Below are 19,547 nucleotides of genomic sequence, written 5' to 3' on the forward strand. Positions count from 1 at the left end.
TCCAGAACCCCCAGGCACAGACATGACTGTCTCGGGACGTAGGACCGCCATATGCCAAGTCTTCCCGTGGGTTAGAAAAAGTGGGTCCTTGTAACCCACTGAAGAGGAGGCCACGTCCCCGTTTTATAGCTAAGCACGTGGAGAGTGGAAAGCGCGAGTGATTTGCCAAGGCTGCTTAGTTGGACTTGAACCCAGGCACCCTGGGTCTCGAGCCCGTGGCCTGGAGCTTGGCTCTCTGCTGCCTGCGCCTGGCAGAGCCAGGACCCGGCACAGGGCTTGGGCCACCCTCTCCCCCTCCCCCTCCCCCTCCCCCGCCTCCCTGCGTGGGCATCCCCGCTGCAGCCGCCAGCTCACCCTGCCCCCTGCTCTCTTCCAGCATGCACGGCCCCACGGGGCACTGCCCCCACCCCCGGGTCCTGCCCAACCTGGTGGCCGTGTGCCTGGCTGCCATCTACTCCTGCTATGAAGAGTTCATCAACAGGTCAGTCGCCACCACCAGGAGAGCCTGCAGGGGTCGGGGGGGCACGCTTCCACCCTCGGATGGGGACACTGAAGGGCCGGGTCGCCAGGGAGGGCGGCCTGTACCTGACCCGGCCGGGGATGTGGGGTGGCGTTCGCTGGGACTGCCTCCTGTCGTTTGCCAGGCCCAGAACCCACCAGGACCTGGGGATGTTACCAGAAACGCAAACACTGTGAATCAACATTGGCAACTGCAAGGCTGTTGTGTTGACTTGGCCTTAGGAACAAGTGTTTTATTCTGAAGGTTTCTCACCGCCTGGCACATCTGGCACGCGGAGGCTCTCACTGTGTGAGAGAGAGAGTGTGTGCACACAGGTGCGGTGTGCGTGAGGGGCCGTGTCGGGTGTGTGCGCACGTGCACGTGAGTGTGTGCATGTGTGTGCACAAGGGCTGGCAGTAGTTTTCTCCCTTTCACTTTGTAAACACGGGATTTCATTTTGCCCAGGGTCTGCGTGTGTTTCCCGAGCGTCTCTGTGTGTGAGACAGTGTCAGATGCTGCTGGGGGGATAACGTGCAGTGGTCAGGACCGAGCCGGATGGAGTCAGGCTGTGAGAACACGGAAACAGAGCCCACGTGGTAGAGAAGGACTGGAAAAAGGCATGATAGGACACTGCCTCGGGTCCTCCAGGGCTTGGGTGGAGCAGCTTAGGAGGGAGGCAGCCCTAGGAGCTCAGGGAGGGGACCCGAGGACAGCGGTGGAGTCTGACGACCCTTGCGGACACCCGTGCGTTCCCCACTGGGACTTCCCAGGAGACTGCGAGGAACACGTCTCACAGTCATTCCCCTGAGAGATGATGGTGCTGTGGTGGTTACTTACCGCTTCCATTCTTTCCTGGTTGAGGCTCGCTCTTGGGATGCACAGTGACGCAGATGCCATGAGTTTGTATAGAGCTTTATACAGTGACCTCTCCGGTCGTTGGAGAGGATATGATGTGCGGGACCAGGTGGCATCTGTTGTAGCTCCCCTGTCCAGTTGTTCAGGTGGTACACTGCACGATTCCAAGGACACCAAACTAGGCCTAGCTAGAGCTGGGGACATAGCAGGAATAAATTTCAGCCCCTAAAGAGAAGACAGTGGAGGGACACCTGGGTGGCTCAGTCGGTTAAGTGTCTGACTCGAGTGCGGCTCAGGTCATGACCTCGCAGTCGTGGAATCGAGCCCTGCATCGGCTCCACAATGAGCGTGGAGCCCGCTTTGGATCCTCTCTTTCTCTCTCTCTCTCTCTCTCTCTCTCTCTCTCTCTCTCCCTCTCCCTCTCTCTCTCTCTCCCTCTCTCTCTCTCTCTCTTTCAAAATATACAAGTAAACATTTTAAAAAGTTTAAAGAGAAGAAGGTGGGGCATTCTGAGACACTGAAAATCTGGACAAGTGAGGCTTGTAAAACAACCAATGTACTTTGAGCTCCTGGGGAAGGGGCCACAAACCCTTAATAAGGGTATATTTTCTTATGACAGGGCCTAAGAAGGGAGGATTTCTATTTTTCATGTCCTTAGCCCTAGGTCCTGATATTCAAAGGGGACCTGTCCAATCTTGACTCATTTCCCTGTTCAGGAGGTAATAGTGTCCCTGGGGCCAGAACAGGAAGATGTCATGCCGGTCAGTCCCAAGTGCTTGTTCTGTGTCTACAGCGTGTTATGTTAGAACCAAAAGACACACACACACACACACACACACGCACGGGAGATCAAAGGGTAGTGCATGGCTTGGACAACGGACAACTATCCTAAGCATCCTTGTGCACATGGACGGTCTCCCACCCTTGACCTCCACACTGTAGTTCTGGAGCCGATCTGAGTGCATTGCCAACTCGGGCCACCCTAGGAAGCAGGAAGAGAGTACTAGGAGGGCCACACACTCCCAGGCTCCTTTTCCTCCAAAGGCCTGTGACTCATCTCGGCCTCCCTGAGCCCACGCGGCAGATGCCTGGCCTGGAATTGGGAGGAGGCAGGAGCAGGAAACAGCATCTCCCAGAATTTTCCCTCTGTGTCCTCGAAGCTCTGCTCGGGTGCCTCAGCCTTCGTCTCTCTTGCCCACTCAGCCCTCGTTTAGTGACCGCTCATCACGCGCCAGGTGCCACAGGCACCTAGGTGAACGAGCTAGACGGAGCCCTTGCCCTTTCAGAGCAGACAGTGTAGCAGGAGTCGGAGGGGGAGGGAGGGGAGGAGGGAGGGAGCAGTCACGGTACGCCTTGGTCAGGGCTGCGATGATGGAAGCCAGAGGCATAATTAACATGGTCTGTGAAGGGGAATCTGAACCCTGGCTGCTATCAGTCAGCTGGGGAAGGTTTACACAATCAGAACATAAACGTAGCACGCATATACCCTGTGACCCAACTCCGTATAGCTTTTGGCATAGCCACCAGAAGACACGTACGAGAATGTTCTGGCGGCATTATTTGTAACTGCTCCTCACTCAAATCTGCCTCACCCTCCTCTCCAGTGTCCTTCAGCAGTAGGATGGTTGGACGCTTGGGGTGTGTTCACACAGAGGAACGCTAGAGAGTGGCAAGAATGGATGAACCAGAACGAGCAAACTGTGAATGAATCGCACAAATGCAAAACTGACCAAAAGAGGCCAGATCTGAAAGATACATACGGTGCGATTCTTTTTCCTGGAACTTCAGGAATAGGCAAAAGGAATCTGTGGTGATAGAGGCCAGGAGAATGGCCACCTTTGGGGTGGGGAGTTAGAGGAAGGGCATGAGAGAAACCTCTGGGTTCCTGGAAGTGTTTCACATCTTGCTCTAGGTCAGTGGTTTGAGAACCAGTTGAGACCGGGAGCCGTCTAGACGCCCCAGGCGTATCTGGCAGTGTCTGGAGACATTTGGGGCTCCCATGACTTGGGCCGGAGTTGGGGTGCTGGGTGTATCCAGCGGGTAGAAGTCAGGAATGCTGCTCAGCATACTCCCACGTGCAGGATGCCCCTCCTCCCCCCGCCCCGGGAAACAATCTGGCCCCGAGTGTCAGTGGTACCAAGGGGGAGGAGTCCCGATCTGGTGGCCGGTGGGAACGTGTGGAAGTTCACGAAGCCCTGCACCTGAGGTTTACGTACTTGACCGTACCGTATTTCAGTTACGCCCAGGGTGTGCCGGAGCCCTCCCGCGTTTGGAAGCACATCGCTTCCCAGCCCCGTACTCAGTGGTGGCACCTTGGTGGTTTGGAGTTAGTCCTGATGGGAGCATTCACGCTGGCAGATGCCACAATCAGGGCTCCCTTTTCCTGGCAAGTTGTTGTTGCACGTTTACAAGCTTATGGGTCATAAAAAAGAAAAAAAAGGGGGGTGGTGCCTGGGTCCCATCCGCTGTAATTTTGATTTAATTGGGATGTCCCTGGCATTGTTTATTTCTTGTTCTTTTTTTAATTTTAAACTTCGCAGGCAAGTCGAGTGTGTGGCCAGGGCAGAGAACCCCTGCTCTAGGGGCAGGTGAGGGAGGGATCCCTCGGAGAGGTGATCTTTTAAGCTGAGAGCTCCTGGCTCTGCCAGCAAGGCAGGAGGCAGGACAGGCTGATCCAGGCAGAGAAAACAGCAAAGAAAGGCCTGGTGGTGCAGGTAGGGTTGGCATTAGTCACCTTTTCCATCTGTGGTCCTTAAACACCTGCCTCAGAATCCCCAGGCTGCTTCCTGAAAATGCAGACTCCTGGACACAGCATTTGCAAGTTGGGCCCAGGAATTTGCATTCTTGGCAGAGTCCGTAGGTGATTCGCTCCTTGGTGAAGGCCACTGCAGGGGAGGAAGGGAGGGCAACGGTGTGACGAGCAGAGAGGAAAAGAGAAGCAAAGGGGAAATTGGAGAGAATGGCCAGGCCAGGCCGAGCTGCTCCTGGGGGTCGTGGTAAAATGCAGATTCAGATTCAGCAGGTCCCAGGCGGGGCCTGAGACTGCTTGCCTAACAGCCTCGTCGTAAGGCTGAGGCTGCTACTCGGGGACCACACTTGGTTGGAGTGGCAGAGCTGGCCCTGTGTTTGGGTTGTGGAGTGTTCTTTCTCAGAGCCCTGGGGTCTCCGATAGGATTTAAGTAGAGAAGGGACTTGACGAGATGTCAGTTTCCCAGGTCCCCCCTGGCTGCTGCACAGAGGATGGACTGGAGGGGGCAAGCTTGACCGTGGGCGGATCACAACCAGGGGCCCAGGGTGGAGGCCAGGGGAGGGCGAGGTGGGTCCCAGCCCCCAGCTCAAAGCGGCCCAGCCCCCTTGGAGCCTGGAGTAGTTTCCTGTTAGTCCCTCCAGGAAGTCACCACAAGGCCTGCGGTGCTGCGAGGTCTTTCCCGGGCTCAGGTCCATCCCACCCTTGGCGGTCAGTCCCTGGAAGATAAAGCCCTGTGGGTCTGTCCACAGCGCTCTCGGTGGGTACATGATGTACTCACTGAAGAACAGACAACTTGACCCAGGTTAGCATAGCTTGCTGGAAAATCACCCGCTCTGAGCCAAACAGCCTTGAAAATCCACTCCTAAATCCCAGTAAAGGCAAACACAGGGAAATGGAGTGTTGAGTATTTGGGTAGCAAATTAGCTCTGAGCCCATGGAGACAGTTACACTGCCCGCCGCCCCCCCCCACCCCAGACCACACACAATTTTCCATCAACTGTTGAATTCTCGGACTTTAGCTAATGGGTTTTGTTCTTCCCTAGCAAAGTTTAAAGTGTATTTATCAAACATCCTTGGTGGGCTCGGCTCAGGCCTGGTTGTGCCCCATGCTGGGTAAATTTAGGCCCTCCAGGTGCATTGGGTCTGAGGTCTATGCTCAGCGCAGGGCTTATGCACAAGGAACGTGTGCTGTCTTTGCAAGCACGGGACACGTGTGTGTGGCACATTTAGGGAGGGCCTGGACGAGTGACCTTTTGCAGTTATGCCGTCATTCTCTGAGTGCCTCGGAGCAGTGGACTTAACCTTGACCGCACACATGGGGAACCCGGAAAGTTACTGGTGTCTGGACCCCACCCCAGAGGTTCTGATCGAATTGGGCTTCAGGATGTTCAGAAGTGCCCCCGGGGGATGTTGTATCCGGCCAGGGGTGGAAAGCTTGGCCTCTGGGGGCAGAAGGGTAAAGATGGCACCGGGGAGAAATCAGGGAAGACTTTTTGGAGGAGGGGGATCGGCACAGGACCACATGGGATCTTAGAAGCCACGTGGTGGTGAGGAGCCAGGGATTTATAGTCCGAGACCTGGCTTCAATTTCCAGCCCCCTCCACCCACAAGCCATGGGATCAGGGGTAGACCGTTTGACCTCTAGAAGTGTCTTTCGTCACCTGGAACTAGGAGACGGTAATGCCGGCCATTCAGACGTATCTGAGAAGGTGGTCTGTGATAGCACTTAGCGCAGCCGCACCGACAAAGGAAGCCCATTGCTGGAATTGCCCTCACTCTAATGAGCCTCCCGGTAATGTTTGGAAGCACCCAGTGTGGAGGTGCTTGAACCAGCCTCAAGGTTCTGACAAGTCCTGCCGCATAGAGGCCTAGTTTCATTGTGTTTGGCCCAGTGTTTCCCACACAAATACGACATCAGTGATGCCATCGAGGCCTTTTCTCAGTGAACCCCTGTTAACAAGCATCATCCCTCCAGGCCGGTGGAGATGCTTTAGCTGCGGGTTCAGCCAAGGGCAGGGCTGATGCCGTGGGCTGGAGGCACCCGCAGACTGCACGCGACTAGAATTCTGGGGTTTGGGATCCACCTGGGAAGTGGGCTCCCAGGGGAGCTGGATGCTGAGCCTCATCACCTGACCAGGGACGGGCAATAGAAGTGGGGTCTGGGCCTGCCCCCAGGAGAGAGGGGGGCAGCTGGCCCCAGGATGCAGCTAGAAGCACAGGCACTTAGTGGATCTCACGGGTGGCCCGGGGAGGCCTGCAGTGGAGGTGAACGCCAAGGCCTTGTGGTATCACGTAGACTCTGACGTTTACTCATTCATCCATCACGTGTGTGTTGAATGCCCCCCTGAAGCTGGGACTGCCTCGGGAGCCTTCAAGACAGACGCTTGAGCGTGGATGCCGTCTCCACCCCTCCCTGCCTTGAGACCTGGAGCAAACCACAGGCGGAGCCTCAGTTTGCTCACTCGCGGGCTGGGACATGACAGCACTAGCTCACAGCACTGCCTCCGGGGGCTCCTGGGGTGGAGCCCGGGGCGCTCGGGACTGTTGCTTGCACGGTTCTCACATACCCTCTCCGCCTCGCCCCGCAGCCGTGACAACTCCCCCAGCCTGAAGGAGATCCGGAACGGCTGCCAGCAGCCCTGTGACCGGAAGCCCACCTTACCTCTGCGCCTTCTGCACCCCAGCCCGGACCTGGTGTCTCAGGAAGCCACGCTGTCCGAGGCGCGGCTCAAGTCCGTGGTCGTGGCCTCCAGCGAGATCCACGTGGAGGTGGAACACACCAGCACTGCCAAGCCGGCACTGACGGCCAGCGCGGGCAATGACAGCGAGCCCAACCTCATCGACTGCCTCATGGTCAGCCCTGCCTGCAGCACCATGAGCATCGAACTGGGTCCCCAGGCCGACCGCACGCTCGGCTGCTACGTGGAAATCCTCAAGCTGCTGTGAGTGTCCCCGCCGCGTGCCTGTCACCGCCAGGGTGGGAGAGGGGAACTTGGCTGCGCGGCCGAGTGCAGCCGTTCCTGCTGGTCCGAGGCCTGCAGGGCGAGCGTGCTGAGTGTGTGTGTGTGTGTGTGTGTGTGTGTGTGTACTGAGGTGTGTGTAAACGTGACTGGGCGCCCCGGGTGCAGATTTCGGGTATGTATGCGTCTTGAACACATGCTCTGTGCGTGAGAGTGTGTGCGTATGCGGGGGGTGTACGTAGGGTGTGTGGGCTCGTGTATGCTTGAGTGTCTGGGCACTTGTGCAGGCTGTGTGCATGAGCTTGAGAACGTGTGTGTAAGCGTCTGCGTAGAGCTGCCAGGATGTCCACAAGCACATGGGTGCCCATATGTGTCTATGAGCGTGTGAGTGGGAGGGGGTCGCCTGAGTGTGTGTGTGTGTGTGTGTGTGTGTGTGTGTGTGTCTGCATATAGAAGTGGATGTGGGATGTACATGGATCATTCTATAGGGGCCGATATGTGTGTTGAGCGTGCCTGTGTGTGTAAATGCACAGTGCCTGAATGCCTGTAAGTGCACAGGGATGAGGGGCTGTGAGTGCACACATGTGGGTATGACCATTTGTGCACAAAGGCTGGAGTGTGTGTGTGTGTGTGTGTGTGTGTGTGTGCAGACACGCCCGTGAGCTAGCCTGTGACTGTGTTTCTGTATCGTGTGATCTGTGCATGCTCTGTGTGCCTGCGTGTATTTCTCGGCAAGTCCCGGCCCCTCACCCGGCCTGGCCCGGTGGGCGGTGATGGAGTGTGGCCTGCCGATGAGCTCCGTGCAGGCCTGGCTAGTGGGAAGCAGACAGGAGACCCGGTTCTGCTGCGGTCGGTGCTGCTTCTGAGCCGGGTACTTCGGGCCCAGTCCTCCCGCTCCCTGAGCCTCGGTTGTGCGGCTCTACAGTGAGGGGGTCTTAATATTTGACCCTTGAGGGTCTTTCCACTTCTGCCATTCACACGTGAACCACCCAGACCCACCTCAGTGTCGTGCACCTGCTTCCTGCATCCGCAGGTGAAGGAAGGGACCCCCCTTGGTCCGGAGACCCCAGCAGATGCCTCCCTGTGTGGCTCCCATAAGGCCTGTTCTTCAGACAGAGCTTGGCCCCGCTCTCAGGACCGGGTCCCAGACCCGGCATTTCCAGGCACAACCACTGGAGGGTGGGAGGCTTTTCAGAGGGATCATGATATGGGTACGACTGTGTGGTTACCCCCGACCAGTGTGTGGTGCCTAATGACCGGGCACCGGGGCCCCTCAATCCCAGGGGACGCCTGGCTCCTGGACCTGGTCGGTGCTGCCGGGGTTTCACCGCGTCCCTGTGCCTACACGACTCCGCACGGCGTGCTGTGTCTCACTCACGGATGTATTGCTGCCCTGAGCACGCTCCTGGGCTGGACAGTGCAGGACAGCCTCTCGGTTGCCTGGAGAGCCGGAGAATTGGACTGGGAGGTACCTGGGGGTGTCCCCCGTGCTGCACAACCAAGGCCTGTGGTATCTGTGTGCACACATACCTATGCATGCACGTGCACACACACACATACACACGCGTAAGTTCTACAGTGGCTTCTTGTGGCTTGAGAGAAGAAGAGAGAATTCGGGTGTGGCAGAGGCCAGCTGAAGGCACTTCCTCTGTCCTTCCTTTGGCCCCTGAGAGGGAGGGCGAGGCCTCCCCAGGTCCCCAGGGTCAGCGCCAGCCTCAGCATCTAGCAGCAGAGGCCAGCTGAGGGCACAGCCACTTTTAGCGACCTCCTCACACTCCCACACCAACCAAAGGAAACTCCAGGTTCTGCTCGGAGGGCATTGCTGAGAACACAGGTCCGTCTCTCTAAGGCAGGGGCAGTCCCCACTTGCTCCCAAGAGCAGAAGTCAGCCCCCCGGGGGATAGGTCAGCCGCGACCCACGTCTCCTCCTCGCCCTGGTGGAGGCAGGGTCCCCCGGGCCAGAGACGCCCTGCACTCTTCTCGGCCCCTTACTTCCTCTGGCTGTTTTCCACAAGCACCTGGAACCCCAGGCCTTCTGGCCCCGTCCCTGACTCCGATTTCTCATTAAGCGTCAGGGGTTTGTGTTTCATCATGCAGCTGACACACGGTTTTTTTCCTTCTTCACAAACATGCTCACGAATGCGGACTCTGTTCTCCCTGGTCTGCTTCTAGGCCTCCTGTCCGCCAGCGTTGTGTAGCCACCAGGGCTTGGGGAGGGGGCGGAGGGGGTGTCAGGTGTCGGGCGCTGCCCACCGGGAGGCGGTCCTGACCACTGCCCGGAATAGCACCTCACCCCTGCCTGAGGGTCTCCACGAAGCTGGTTTATGTTTCCAGAAGCCTTTTCACCTTGGGGTGGGACAGCGCCTCAGAACACAATTTGCACCTGCCAAATTCTTCCTGGCCCTTTCCCTTCTCTGACCCTGTTGCCTGCTTGCGACTCTGGCCCACCCAAGGCCCTCAGACACGCCGGACCCACAAACCCCTGCAGCTCCACGGGGTGACACGTTGGAAATGACGCAGAGTCAGAGCCAGACTGCTGAGTCCAGGGCTGTGGGTGCCAGGAGGGCTTGTGGCCTTGGACGAGTTACGTGTCCTCTCCGAGCTACACCTGCCTCCGGGACGTTCTCTGGGCACCTTATAGGCACAGACGCTAGGCCAGTGGGAGTTACCGCACTTTCTGGGTATAACGGGGTTTCCTCTGTTTCAAGACACCGTTGGGAGTGAGGTGTGTTCCCGATTATATAGCGCTTTGAGGGGAAGAAAGCCCCAGTGAGGCATTCAGCACACAGATCGCAAGAAGCATGTGTGGTCTGAGAACTGAGGACCCGTGGCCTTCTGACTTAGCCTGCCGTGCGCTGCAGGCCGCGTTCCTGGCTCCTCTGGGCCTCGGTTTTCTTGTCCATACGGTGCGTGTCGTGACGTAGGGCCTTTCTCCTGCCGGCCCAGCTCTGGTTCTTGGTGAAAGTGCACTGCTCTTCCCAACTAGCACACTCCTCAGTCAGAGTTACGTGAGGGAGGGGAAGTGTAGACGATCTAATGTGGAGCGGGGCTTCTGAGCAGGGCATTGTCGGGGCCACGGGAGCCGTACTTGGAGCCGGGGCCCGGCCTGGCCCATCCACCGGAGCAGGCACTGCTCTTCCCGGAGAGTGACGGCAGCCCAGCCCAGTCCAGCCCACAGCCCTCTGTTCCCAGAGGAAGGCGTGTGCATTGTTGGAATCTGACACCTTTGAAAAGTAACATAAACCACGAGAAGTTCCCTGGAGACCCTTAAAAAGGAAAACTTTTCCCAGCGCAGGCCAGCCTTACCCTTTTGAGGCCCGGGCGGGTGGCACGACGAAAAGAATGTGGACTCGGGAGGGAAATCCGAGCAGGTTCGGCTCTGTAGTAGTTTGGAGTCCACCTCTTAACCTGCTGGGCAACTGTGTCCAACTCACGCATCTATTCGGGCATCCCGTTACCAAGTGCCCCCCGCACGCGTCCACCGGGCCAGGCTCTACGCTAAACGCCAGGGCTCCCAACTCCTTTCCTGTCCTCAGTCCCTCTGGATCTGAGTGGCGCCAACTACTGGCAGTGGTGACGTTGCCCGCCTGGGGGGGTGGGGCGTGGAGAACTGCTGCACCCGGTGGGGGGCCACAGGCAAGGGGCCGCTCTTCCGTCCGGGAAGAGAAGAGAGCAGACGTCCTGAGGGAGAGGTGGGCACATCCACCCTCTCTGACCAGCTCGAATCTGGCTGTTTGTTCTTTTGCAAAAACCCGGGGTTTGGAAGAGGCCCTGGTGGGCTGGAGGTAAGCAGAAGATGCCTTATCCTCAGGGGCCTTAAGGGAAAATGCAGACAGACGTGGGGTCGTCCCGATGACTGGGAGGCGTCACTAGAACGTAGAAGGCAGGAGCTGGGGAGGGGACACGGGAACTCCAGACATCGCCCAGGGTGGTCCTGCCTGGGAAGGAGCTGCCCCAGCCAGAGGCCGCAGCTCCACTGTGCGCGCCAGGCGCGAGGTGCCCGGAGGGGACCAATCGGGGGCTTGCAAGCCCTGTCACACGAGGAATGGCTGAAATGGCTTCCCACAGGCTGAGGGATGGCAGGGAGGCGGGACGTGACGGTGGGGCCAGGACCGAGTCCGTGAGCGTTGCTGGAGTCTGACACCCCCACCCTGGGGTTGGGGGCCGTCCGGGCCAGTGTGCCCGGGCCTTGCGGCTTCTCAGGGCTCAGGCTGGCGCGTCAGCTCCTGTTGTGCGGCCGGGGTCGCGTTCTCCCCGTGCCACGAAGAAGCTCTGTGAATCGGGAGGAAATGGTGTGCTGGAAGGAAGCGTCTGGTCTGCGGGGCAGCTCAGAGCTCTGCTTCGGGCGGCAGCTGTCAAGTCGGCCTGCGGCTTCACGGGGCGTAGGTCACGTCTCCGCCAGGCCGAAGCGGCTGCCCCAGGTCCTGGGAACCACCCTGTCCCCGTTTCCTGGGTCCACCCCTTCACCTGCCCCCCTTGTCCCTGGTGTCGCCCACCCCCAGCACAGCAAGAGAAGGGAACTTCTCAGCCGTCTGGCCTCAGACCATCCGCGCGGCGCGGCGTGAGGCGGGAGACCTGGGCCTCCTGCGCAACGACTCCAGCTTCTCCCCCTGTGAGCTCCGTGGCCTTTGGCGGCTGTCCGATCTCTTTGGGAGCAAAGAGCCTCTCTAGAGCCAGCCCGGGCCCCATTAATGCCAGGACCAAGTGTCTGGGGAGTGACACCTGGGGCTCATCGGAGGCCTGCAGGACACTTAATGCTACCTCGTGTCCCTTTCCTCCCTGAGCACGGGGCAGGCCTGGCTGCCTTCTTGGGGGTGGGCAGTCAGGCCGCTTGGGGCCTGGTCGCTGATCCCCCTCCGATCCTAGGCCAGGCTGGCCCTGCTCTCCGGAAACCCACGGCAGGTGCTCTGCTGGCCACGGGGGGCCCACAGCCCACCCCTCGGGCCTGGCCAGCTTCTGGGCACCCAGCCTTTGCCCGACACACCTGCCATGTACCCCCAAACTTGTAGACCTGGGCGTTTGGAGCAGGGCCAGGCGCCGACCGCAGACTTGCAACTGGCTTGGCCGAGGCGAGGGAGGAAATCTGCTGCCCTCTCCCTCCTCGTGCCCGAGGCCCCCACGCTCAGCCCCGTGTGAGCTGCCACAGTGCAGCCGGCAGGAGGCCGAGCTGTGGGCCTGGGAACACAGGTGACGCACAGTGCCCCACGGAACGGGCCTGTCGATGCCCCCTTCTGTCCAGGAGCGACCCTGGGGCGGGCTGTGTTGCCCTGAAGCCCAGCGTGCGCCTCACGCCCGGCACAGCCCCAGCTCCGTGGCCTCTGACAACCACTAATTATGAGCGGTTTAAAGCCTCCTGGGAGTTTTCTCTGTTTAATGGTATTTCTACGTAGAACATTTTTTTTTTTTTTAAGCAAAAGAATAACCAGGAGTGCCTTTCTCCCTAGAGGGAAGTTGCCTTCCTGCAGAGATGTAAGCGGGAGACGGGGTGTCGTGTCGTTCGGTTGATGGAGCACGGATGTGGGAGCCCGGCTCCTGGGTTCAAGTCCCAGCTCCTACCAGCTGTGTGACGGCCGGCGCTGGCCCTCACTGAGCGTTCTCATCTATAGAATGGGGGTGGCGGGTGCATCCAGCTCAGCAGGTGTCTGGGGCACACGTGGGCCAATCCGTGTGCACTTAGAATAGCCTGTGCCCACGACAAGCACCGTTAAAGCATTCGCTCCTGTTTTAGAGTTTCTGGAAACCATGAATCCGGTGGGGGAGGGGGGGGGGGGGAGGGGTTCAGAGAGAAGACAAGCCAGACATGAAGGTCACTGAGTCCCCCCCAAAGAGCAGCACACAGGTATGGATGGGGTCAGAAGGGTCTCCACATCCTGATGCACATGTGACGGGCCTCTGGGCTCCCTGTGCCCAGCCACCTGGCACGCAGAGCTCGCACCCAGCCTTGGGCACTGCAGTCCAAGGACCCCGCTGTGAATCCCGGCTCCACACTTCCTCGCCGTGTGAGCTCAGGTGGGCCTCACTGTCTCACCCGTGAGGTGGGTGTGATAGCTCTGTCACCCTCGAGTGCCCGTCCCGAGGAGCCAGGGAGCAAGTTTGTGCCCGGTGCGCGGCCTCATAAGTGCTTAACAAAGCCCCACAAAGCGGCACTGTTAGAACTCACCTCAGGCCACCAGGCATTTCTGGGGATTCTTTTCTGTGCGCGTGTTGAGTCTTTCCTCAGAGCCCCCCAGGGTGCGAGCTGGGTCCTGAAGGCTGCCGCTTTATCCCTGGCTTGTTTGCAGGAAGGCGGGGCCGGAAAGGGTCGTGCCCAGGACTCCTGTAAACCATGTGTCGTTGGTGGGGGCCGGTGCCGGCTCCTGGGGGTGAGAAGACCGTAACTGTCGTTTGGGGTGAAGTGCAGACACACAGCATATAAACAGACACACGGTCTATCGGGAGAACGATTAGGGACAAATGTCGAGAAAGCTCCTCGGGGTGGTGGGGGGCAGAGGAGCACTGGATGATGATGAGAACTAAATGGAAATGAGTCCCAGGGCCGTAGGACCACGGTTCCGGTCTGGGTCCTTTCCTCTGCCCGGGCTGGTCCGAGCACCGTCGGCGCCTCCTGGGGGCACCGCCAGGCGTCAGTAGGGGTCCAAGTGTAGCGCCCCCTCCTGCCAGGATCCGGGCCAGACTGCACACTCAAGCTTGCAGCTGGGGACACGCGCCCCGCTTGACAACATTTCCTTCTACCTGGGAGTGAACCCCCACACCCTGGCCACGTCTCTCTCGCGTGTACCAGGGCCGCAGCTCAGCAGTCCTCTTCTGGGCACCAGCCGTCTGCCTGGCCTGGTGCCCGGCATGGCAGGTGCAGAGATAAGACGCAGCCCCTCCCAGGGTGCGGGCACCTGGGCGCCCCGACCGTCTGCGGCTCAGGCGGGGCCGCTCCAGTGGCCTCGGTTCTTGTGTGAGGGGTAAAGCACTGGGACCTCGGAGGTGCCCGCCCGGCTTAGCACAGTCAGCGAGAACTGGCTACCCCTGGGTTTGCTTTCTGGCAGAGTCCCCCAAACCAGAGAAGTAGGGGGACCCGGGGCAGGGACAGAGGTCACAGCCCCAGAGGCACCTGAGGTCAAACCCAAACCCCCAGTTGGTGACTTGTGCAAATATGAGGCATCTCTGGGCTTTGTTTTCCTCCTGCAATATGGGTTGTCGTAATTGGAGTCTCGCGGGGCGTCTGTGAGCGTTAAACGGGACCCGTGTGAACGCTATGGCTCCTGGTAAAGGCTGAGGCACCGCCATGTCCCACACGTTCCTTCCCCTGCCCCTGACCCGGCTGGCTCCCGGGGGGCCGGCTGTGCTGGTACCGTGTGTGGGGCACCCCTGCCGACTCCGCAGCGGCCTCCAGCAGCTCTTGCTTCCTTTCTGGGGACCTCTCTCTGCGGTCACCCTGCCAGCTCATCAGCCACTCCCTGCCTGTAATACAGATTCGCGGTGGGTGGTGGTCGTGGGGCCGTTTCCGTGGTCTGAGCAGTGAGTGCTCTCTCAGCACATTGCAGCTGTCATGCTCATTCATGCCAAATGTCCCTGTTCTGGCACAGTCGGCCCCTAGGTGGGGGGGGACCCTCCAGTGCCTGGCCTCACCTGAGGCCTCAGCCAAAGCCTCAGCTGCCGTCTGTCAGAGCTGGCGAGAGCCAGGCCTGGATCTGATCTCCCATCCACCACAGCTGTGTTAGCGTGCACAGTTAACTTCTCTGAGCCTCAGTTTCCCCTCTGTTGAGTGAGGCTGATCTTCACCGTGAAGAAGAAACAGGCGAAGTTCTCGGCCGTGAAGGAGTATGTGCACAACGTGCCGGCGAGGTCGCAGCTGCTGGTGTCTGTTCCATTACCGTCATCATCACCGTCATTGGCAGGGACCTTTTTTTTTAGTTTATCTATTTTGAGAGAGAGTGTGTGTGAGCAGGGGAGGGGTAGAGAGAGCAGGAGAAAGAGAATCCCAAGAAGGCTCCACACTGTCAACACAGAGCCCGATGTGGGGCTCACGCTCACGCACAGTGAGGTCATGACCCGAGCTGAAGTCAGACGCTCAACCGACTGAGCCACCAGGCGCCCCTAACAGTGACTGTTCAGGAGAAAAAAGCTGTCATCTGGACAGAGGAGTAGAAGTAACTGATAAATCAGGAGGGTTGCCCCAAACTGCAAACGAATAGCGTGCCATTTTTATGTTTTATATGAGTAAGTCTACAAATTTGCCCCCGGGTTCTGGACAAAGATGAGAACACCTCTGCGTTCCCCTCATAAGCCCCCCGGGCCAGACCGCTTGGGCGGCCACAGCAAAATTACGCACACCGGGTGGTTTTGACAACAGAAACCTGTTTTCTCGCAGTTCTGGAGGCCAGAACTCTGAGATGATGGCGTGGGCGGGATGGGTTTCATCTGAGGCCTCTCTGCTGGGCCTGCCGTCACCTTCCTTCTTCCCGTGTCCTCACGCAGTCTTGCCTCCGTGTGCGTATCTGTCCCGGTCTCTTCTCGCGAGGACACTGGTCGCACTGGGTCAGGGCCCTCCCTCACTGCCTCGTTGCACCTTCACTGCATCTGTGTTGCCAAACACAGACACGTTCTAAGGTGCCAGGGTTGGGATTTCAACCTGATAACTCACAAGTCAGAAGGAACAATGATCTGGTAACCTGGGTGCAGAGGTGAGGTGGGATGAGGCCCCAGGGAGCCAGATGGCTGGCCCCTTCGGTTGCCTGAAGGAACTCTCTGGACGGGTTCTGTCTGTCAGGCTGGCAGACACCGGCCGCTCATCTTCCCAGCTCCCTGGAGGCGGGAGGTGGCTGGAGCACGGTTGGCAAGTCCCTGCCAGACCCCCGCCCCGTCCTTGGCCACAGTCCGAACCTGACTGTCTCCCCTTCTCTCTCTAGGTCGGACTACGATGACTGGAGACCGTCTCTGGCCAGCTTGCTTCAACCCATTCCATTCCCCAAAGAGTAAGTCCCACACCGGTCTCTGACCTCAGTGGTCCACCGGTCACCCCGAGAACACCGCGGGCGGTAGTGGGAGATGGAGAGGTTGGTCCTCAGCTGTGAGGCCCCGGGGAGGCCCCCCACCTCCGGAACATGGGGAGATTACCTCATGGCAGCGACACGAGGATTCGCTGAGCCAAGCAGGCAAACAAAGCCCTCCCCACCGAGCCTCCGTGCAGGGGAGTTAGCAGCTTCTGTTCTGCTTCAGGTGGGAACGGGAATACCTGTCTGTGCTCTCTCCGGTGGCCACAGCGAAAATCGGGAGATAACGCCCGTGGAATTGCTCTCTGGGCCATGCCGCCATATGCTGAAAGCTCTCTTATTGCGCCCATTACGATTATTAGCTTGTGTTCCACAGTGAGTTGGGCCAGAAATGGACCCTCCCCGTCTCTCTCTTGCCAGCCCTTATGCCAATATTGAATTTATCGCAGGAAAATAGGGAGAAAACGGTCTAGTGGATAATGGCCTGCGGAGAAGGCTTTGTCTGAATAACCAGGCCCTAAAATGCCTCCAGGTCTCTGTTTTGACAGATGTGGAGAAGCCAGGCCTCAGGAGGCAGCTCAGGGCTCTCTCAGGCGCCGATTAACGAGCCTGTGTTTATGAAATGCGGCTCTCCGAGGGGGACATTATACCTGGTAATTGCCCCATTTGCTGGCCTGGCCCGTCCCTGGGGCCCCCAGGACTCAAGACCGGAGAAATCCGACTCCTGAGAGCCACGGCTGTCTCCAAAGAGCAGTAGCGTCACTGGCTGCGCTCGCTGTCCCCGTAGCCCCGGGGACACATGTGACAGTGGGCCCATGATGCAGTTCGCTTGGAAAACGATCCCCAGATGCCCCTCTGATGCACGGCGATAATTAGCACAGCCGCACCTTAATGGTGGAACAATTAGTGCACACACCTGGGTCTCTGGTGCCCGCGTGCACGTGCTCATAGACACCTGCTCAGCACCCACAGGTGTGGGACCCGGGCCATGCGGGGCTCGGTATGCTCCCGTCGCCAGGATCCTGGCCGCGTCCAAGGAGGCCTTTGTTTCGCAGTTTCCAAGAGGGACAGAATGTCCCTGTCTCACTCTCAACCTCCTCCTTTTTCGGATCAGACATAAAGCCTCACCGTCCCCAGAGGAAGATCTTTGGATCACTGAGGGTTTCGAAAGCCCCCCCGCTAACTGCAGTTTCCCTTTGTTTTTGTTACAGAGCCCTCGCACACGAGAAGTTCACCAAGTGAGTATTTGGCCACCTTCCTCATCACCTCCTTCCGGTGCGAATGTCCTCTGCCGCGGCCGTGCTCAGCGGCCAGCCCTCCTTCCAGCCCGTTCTTGGTCACGTGCATAGCCAGGCCTGCCCGAGGGATTTCCTGACCCCGCCAGCTCCCCCGCCCCGGCCCTCCCCTCAGCCCCCATCACCATCCACACAAGCCAGGACCCTGGCAATGACTCCGCCCCCACCCTGTCTCTTTCAGGGAGCTGAAGTACGTGATTCAGAGGTTTGCCGAAGACCCGCGACAAGAGGTGAGCCTCCCACTCTGCCTCTCGAAGGCACCTTGTCAGGGCTACGGCGTGATGCCTGTGGGCCACCCTGAGCCTCCTGTGGCTCTGTCGGGGCCTCTCTGTCTCCCACAGGCACTCAGAACACTGTACAAAGGCTCCTTGGCCTGGAGCATGAACACAACCGCCACTCCCCCCCCAACCCCCCCCCCCCACCGCTGTGATCGGGGGGTGGGGGTGCCTGGCCCATGATGTCAGCCTTTTACTGTAAACTCAGGCTAACCAGAGGTGGTTTGCCACCAGCTGGTGGTTTCTTCTTGGAGCACAGGCCTTGTTAGGGGCGGGCTGGCACAGGGGCTCCCAGCCAGCTCCAGGGTAGTGCTGGTCCCTCTTTAGCCCTGCCGTTCTGACATCCGCAGGCCAGCAAAGACATCTGAGCTGGGAAGACATCTGAGCCGGGCTCTGAGCCGGGGTTCATTTCCTGGGCATGGTGGCTGAGGGCCTCTGCAGGGTTGCTCTGCCCACCCCCTGCCCCCCGTATCTGGGCTTCAGGGAGAGGTCAGCTTTCCCCCTGAGGCTTCGTGAGCAAGGACTCGGGTGGCCTGGGTTCCTCCATCCACTGCATCAGGGACATCAGAGACACCTGGCCTTGGTCAGGCGCTCACCCTGTGTCGGGCACCTGCGTTTTCTCCTGGAGTCCTTGCCACAACCACGAGTGGGTCTGTCGTCAACCCCATTTAACACCAGAATTACCCTCCTTTTGGAGCTGAGTGACATCTCCTTGGCCACGCAGCTGGTACCTGGCCAGGGCAAGGGTTCGAACCCAGGGAGTCTGCCTCCAGAGCCTGTTCAGTAGGTGGGGCCAGGCGGGGCTGCAGACATGAGGGGGACTCCCACTGGCCCTGCCCCGAGGAGCTCACAGCCCCCTTCTCCAGCTGCATGGATCCTGGGGTGTGATGAGGGGACCTGGCTTCTAGGTGGGGACAGACCCCCAGCAGAGCGGAGGGTTAAGGATGGGCAGAGGACAAAGGGATTCCTTCTTTTTTTTTTTTTTTTTAAATTTTTTTTTCAACGTTTTTATTTTTATTTTTGGGACAGAGAGAGACAGAGCATGAACGGGGGAGGGGCAGAGCGAGAGGGAGAGACAGAATCGGAAACAGGCTCCAGGCTCTGAGCCATCAGCCCAGAGCCTGACGCGGGGCCCAAACCCACGGACCGCGGGATCGTGACCTGGCTGAGGTCGGACGCTTAACCGACTGCGCCACCCAGGCGCCCCGGGATTCCTTCTTCTTAACAGAGCCAGAATATATTCTCTTCCGGCCCCACGGTGAAACATAGTTCTAGAACACCTTGATTCTAAGCCCTGATTCCAAGCCCCTGCATTCCCCGGCTGCAGTGGGAAAAGTGGAAATGCTAGCTAGGCAGGTCTGGGCTACGCTAAGCCATTCTTCGCTGCATGTGAAGACAGATTCCCAGAATTCCCCTGGAAAGTGAGCCTTTATTTCAAACACCAACTTTGAAGTTGAAGAATAAAAGTGGTCCCAGCTGCTTCCCAGAGCGGAGAAGGAGAGCCAAGTGCTGGGAGGAGACTTTCCGAGCCCCGCACCATACGCAAGGCCCGGGGGACTGGTGAGCGAGGGGCCAGGCCGGTCTTGCAGAGGGGTGGGGTGCAGAGGCCCGGCATCGCCCCCCCTCTCCTCGCCAGGCCCTGCTCCGGGCTCCTCTGAACCTCTTCCTTTGATTCTGTTTCTCGTCCCCTCTCTCCCCTCCCACCTTCTGCCTCCTAAAGAAGCCGGACTTCTAAACCGTTTGATACATTTGCGGAATAGAGTTGCATACTCTTGATTCGCTATTTTTTGAAGTAAACAAATTAACATTTGATATATTTCCGACTTAGAGGGAAAGAAGTCAAAGCCGCCCCCCCCCCCCGCCTCTGTTTTCTGTTCACTTGTGTGTGGGTTGTGATCAATTGAATATCTGTAAGTAAGTGGCTTTTGGC

General features: G+C 58.8%; 1 protein-coding gene across 3 annotated transcripts in view; it reads left to right on the plus strand.

Annotated features, from left to right (window-relative positions):
• Positions 1 to 19,547, plus strand: part of LOC122494513 (c-Maf inducing protein) — a 235,114-nt gene that overhangs the window by 201,782 nt on the left and 13,785 nt on the right. For all 3 annotated transcript variants that reach the window (XM_043599750.1, XM_043599753.1, XM_043599752.1), the window contains 5 exons: positions 377 to 481; positions 6,692 to 7,045; positions 15,964 to 16,029; positions 17,259 to 17,285; positions 17,524 to 17,572. In XM_043599750.1, coding sequence (XP_043455685.1) covers positions 377 to 481; positions 6,692 to 7,045; positions 15,964 to 16,029; positions 17,259 to 17,285; positions 17,524 to 17,572 — 601 coding nt within the window. The remainder of the gene's footprint in view (positions 1 to 376; positions 482 to 6,691; positions 7,046 to 15,963; positions 16,030 to 17,258; positions 17,286 to 17,523; positions 17,573 to 19,547) is intronic.

Source organism: Prionailurus bengalensis, chromosome E2, assembly GCF_016509475.1.
Source record: "Prionailurus bengalensis isolate Pbe53 chromosome E2, Fcat_Pben_1.1_paternal_pri, whole genome shotgun sequence".
Taxonomy (NCBI): Eukaryota; Metazoa; Chordata; class Mammalia; order Carnivora; family Felidae; genus Prionailurus; species Prionailurus bengalensis.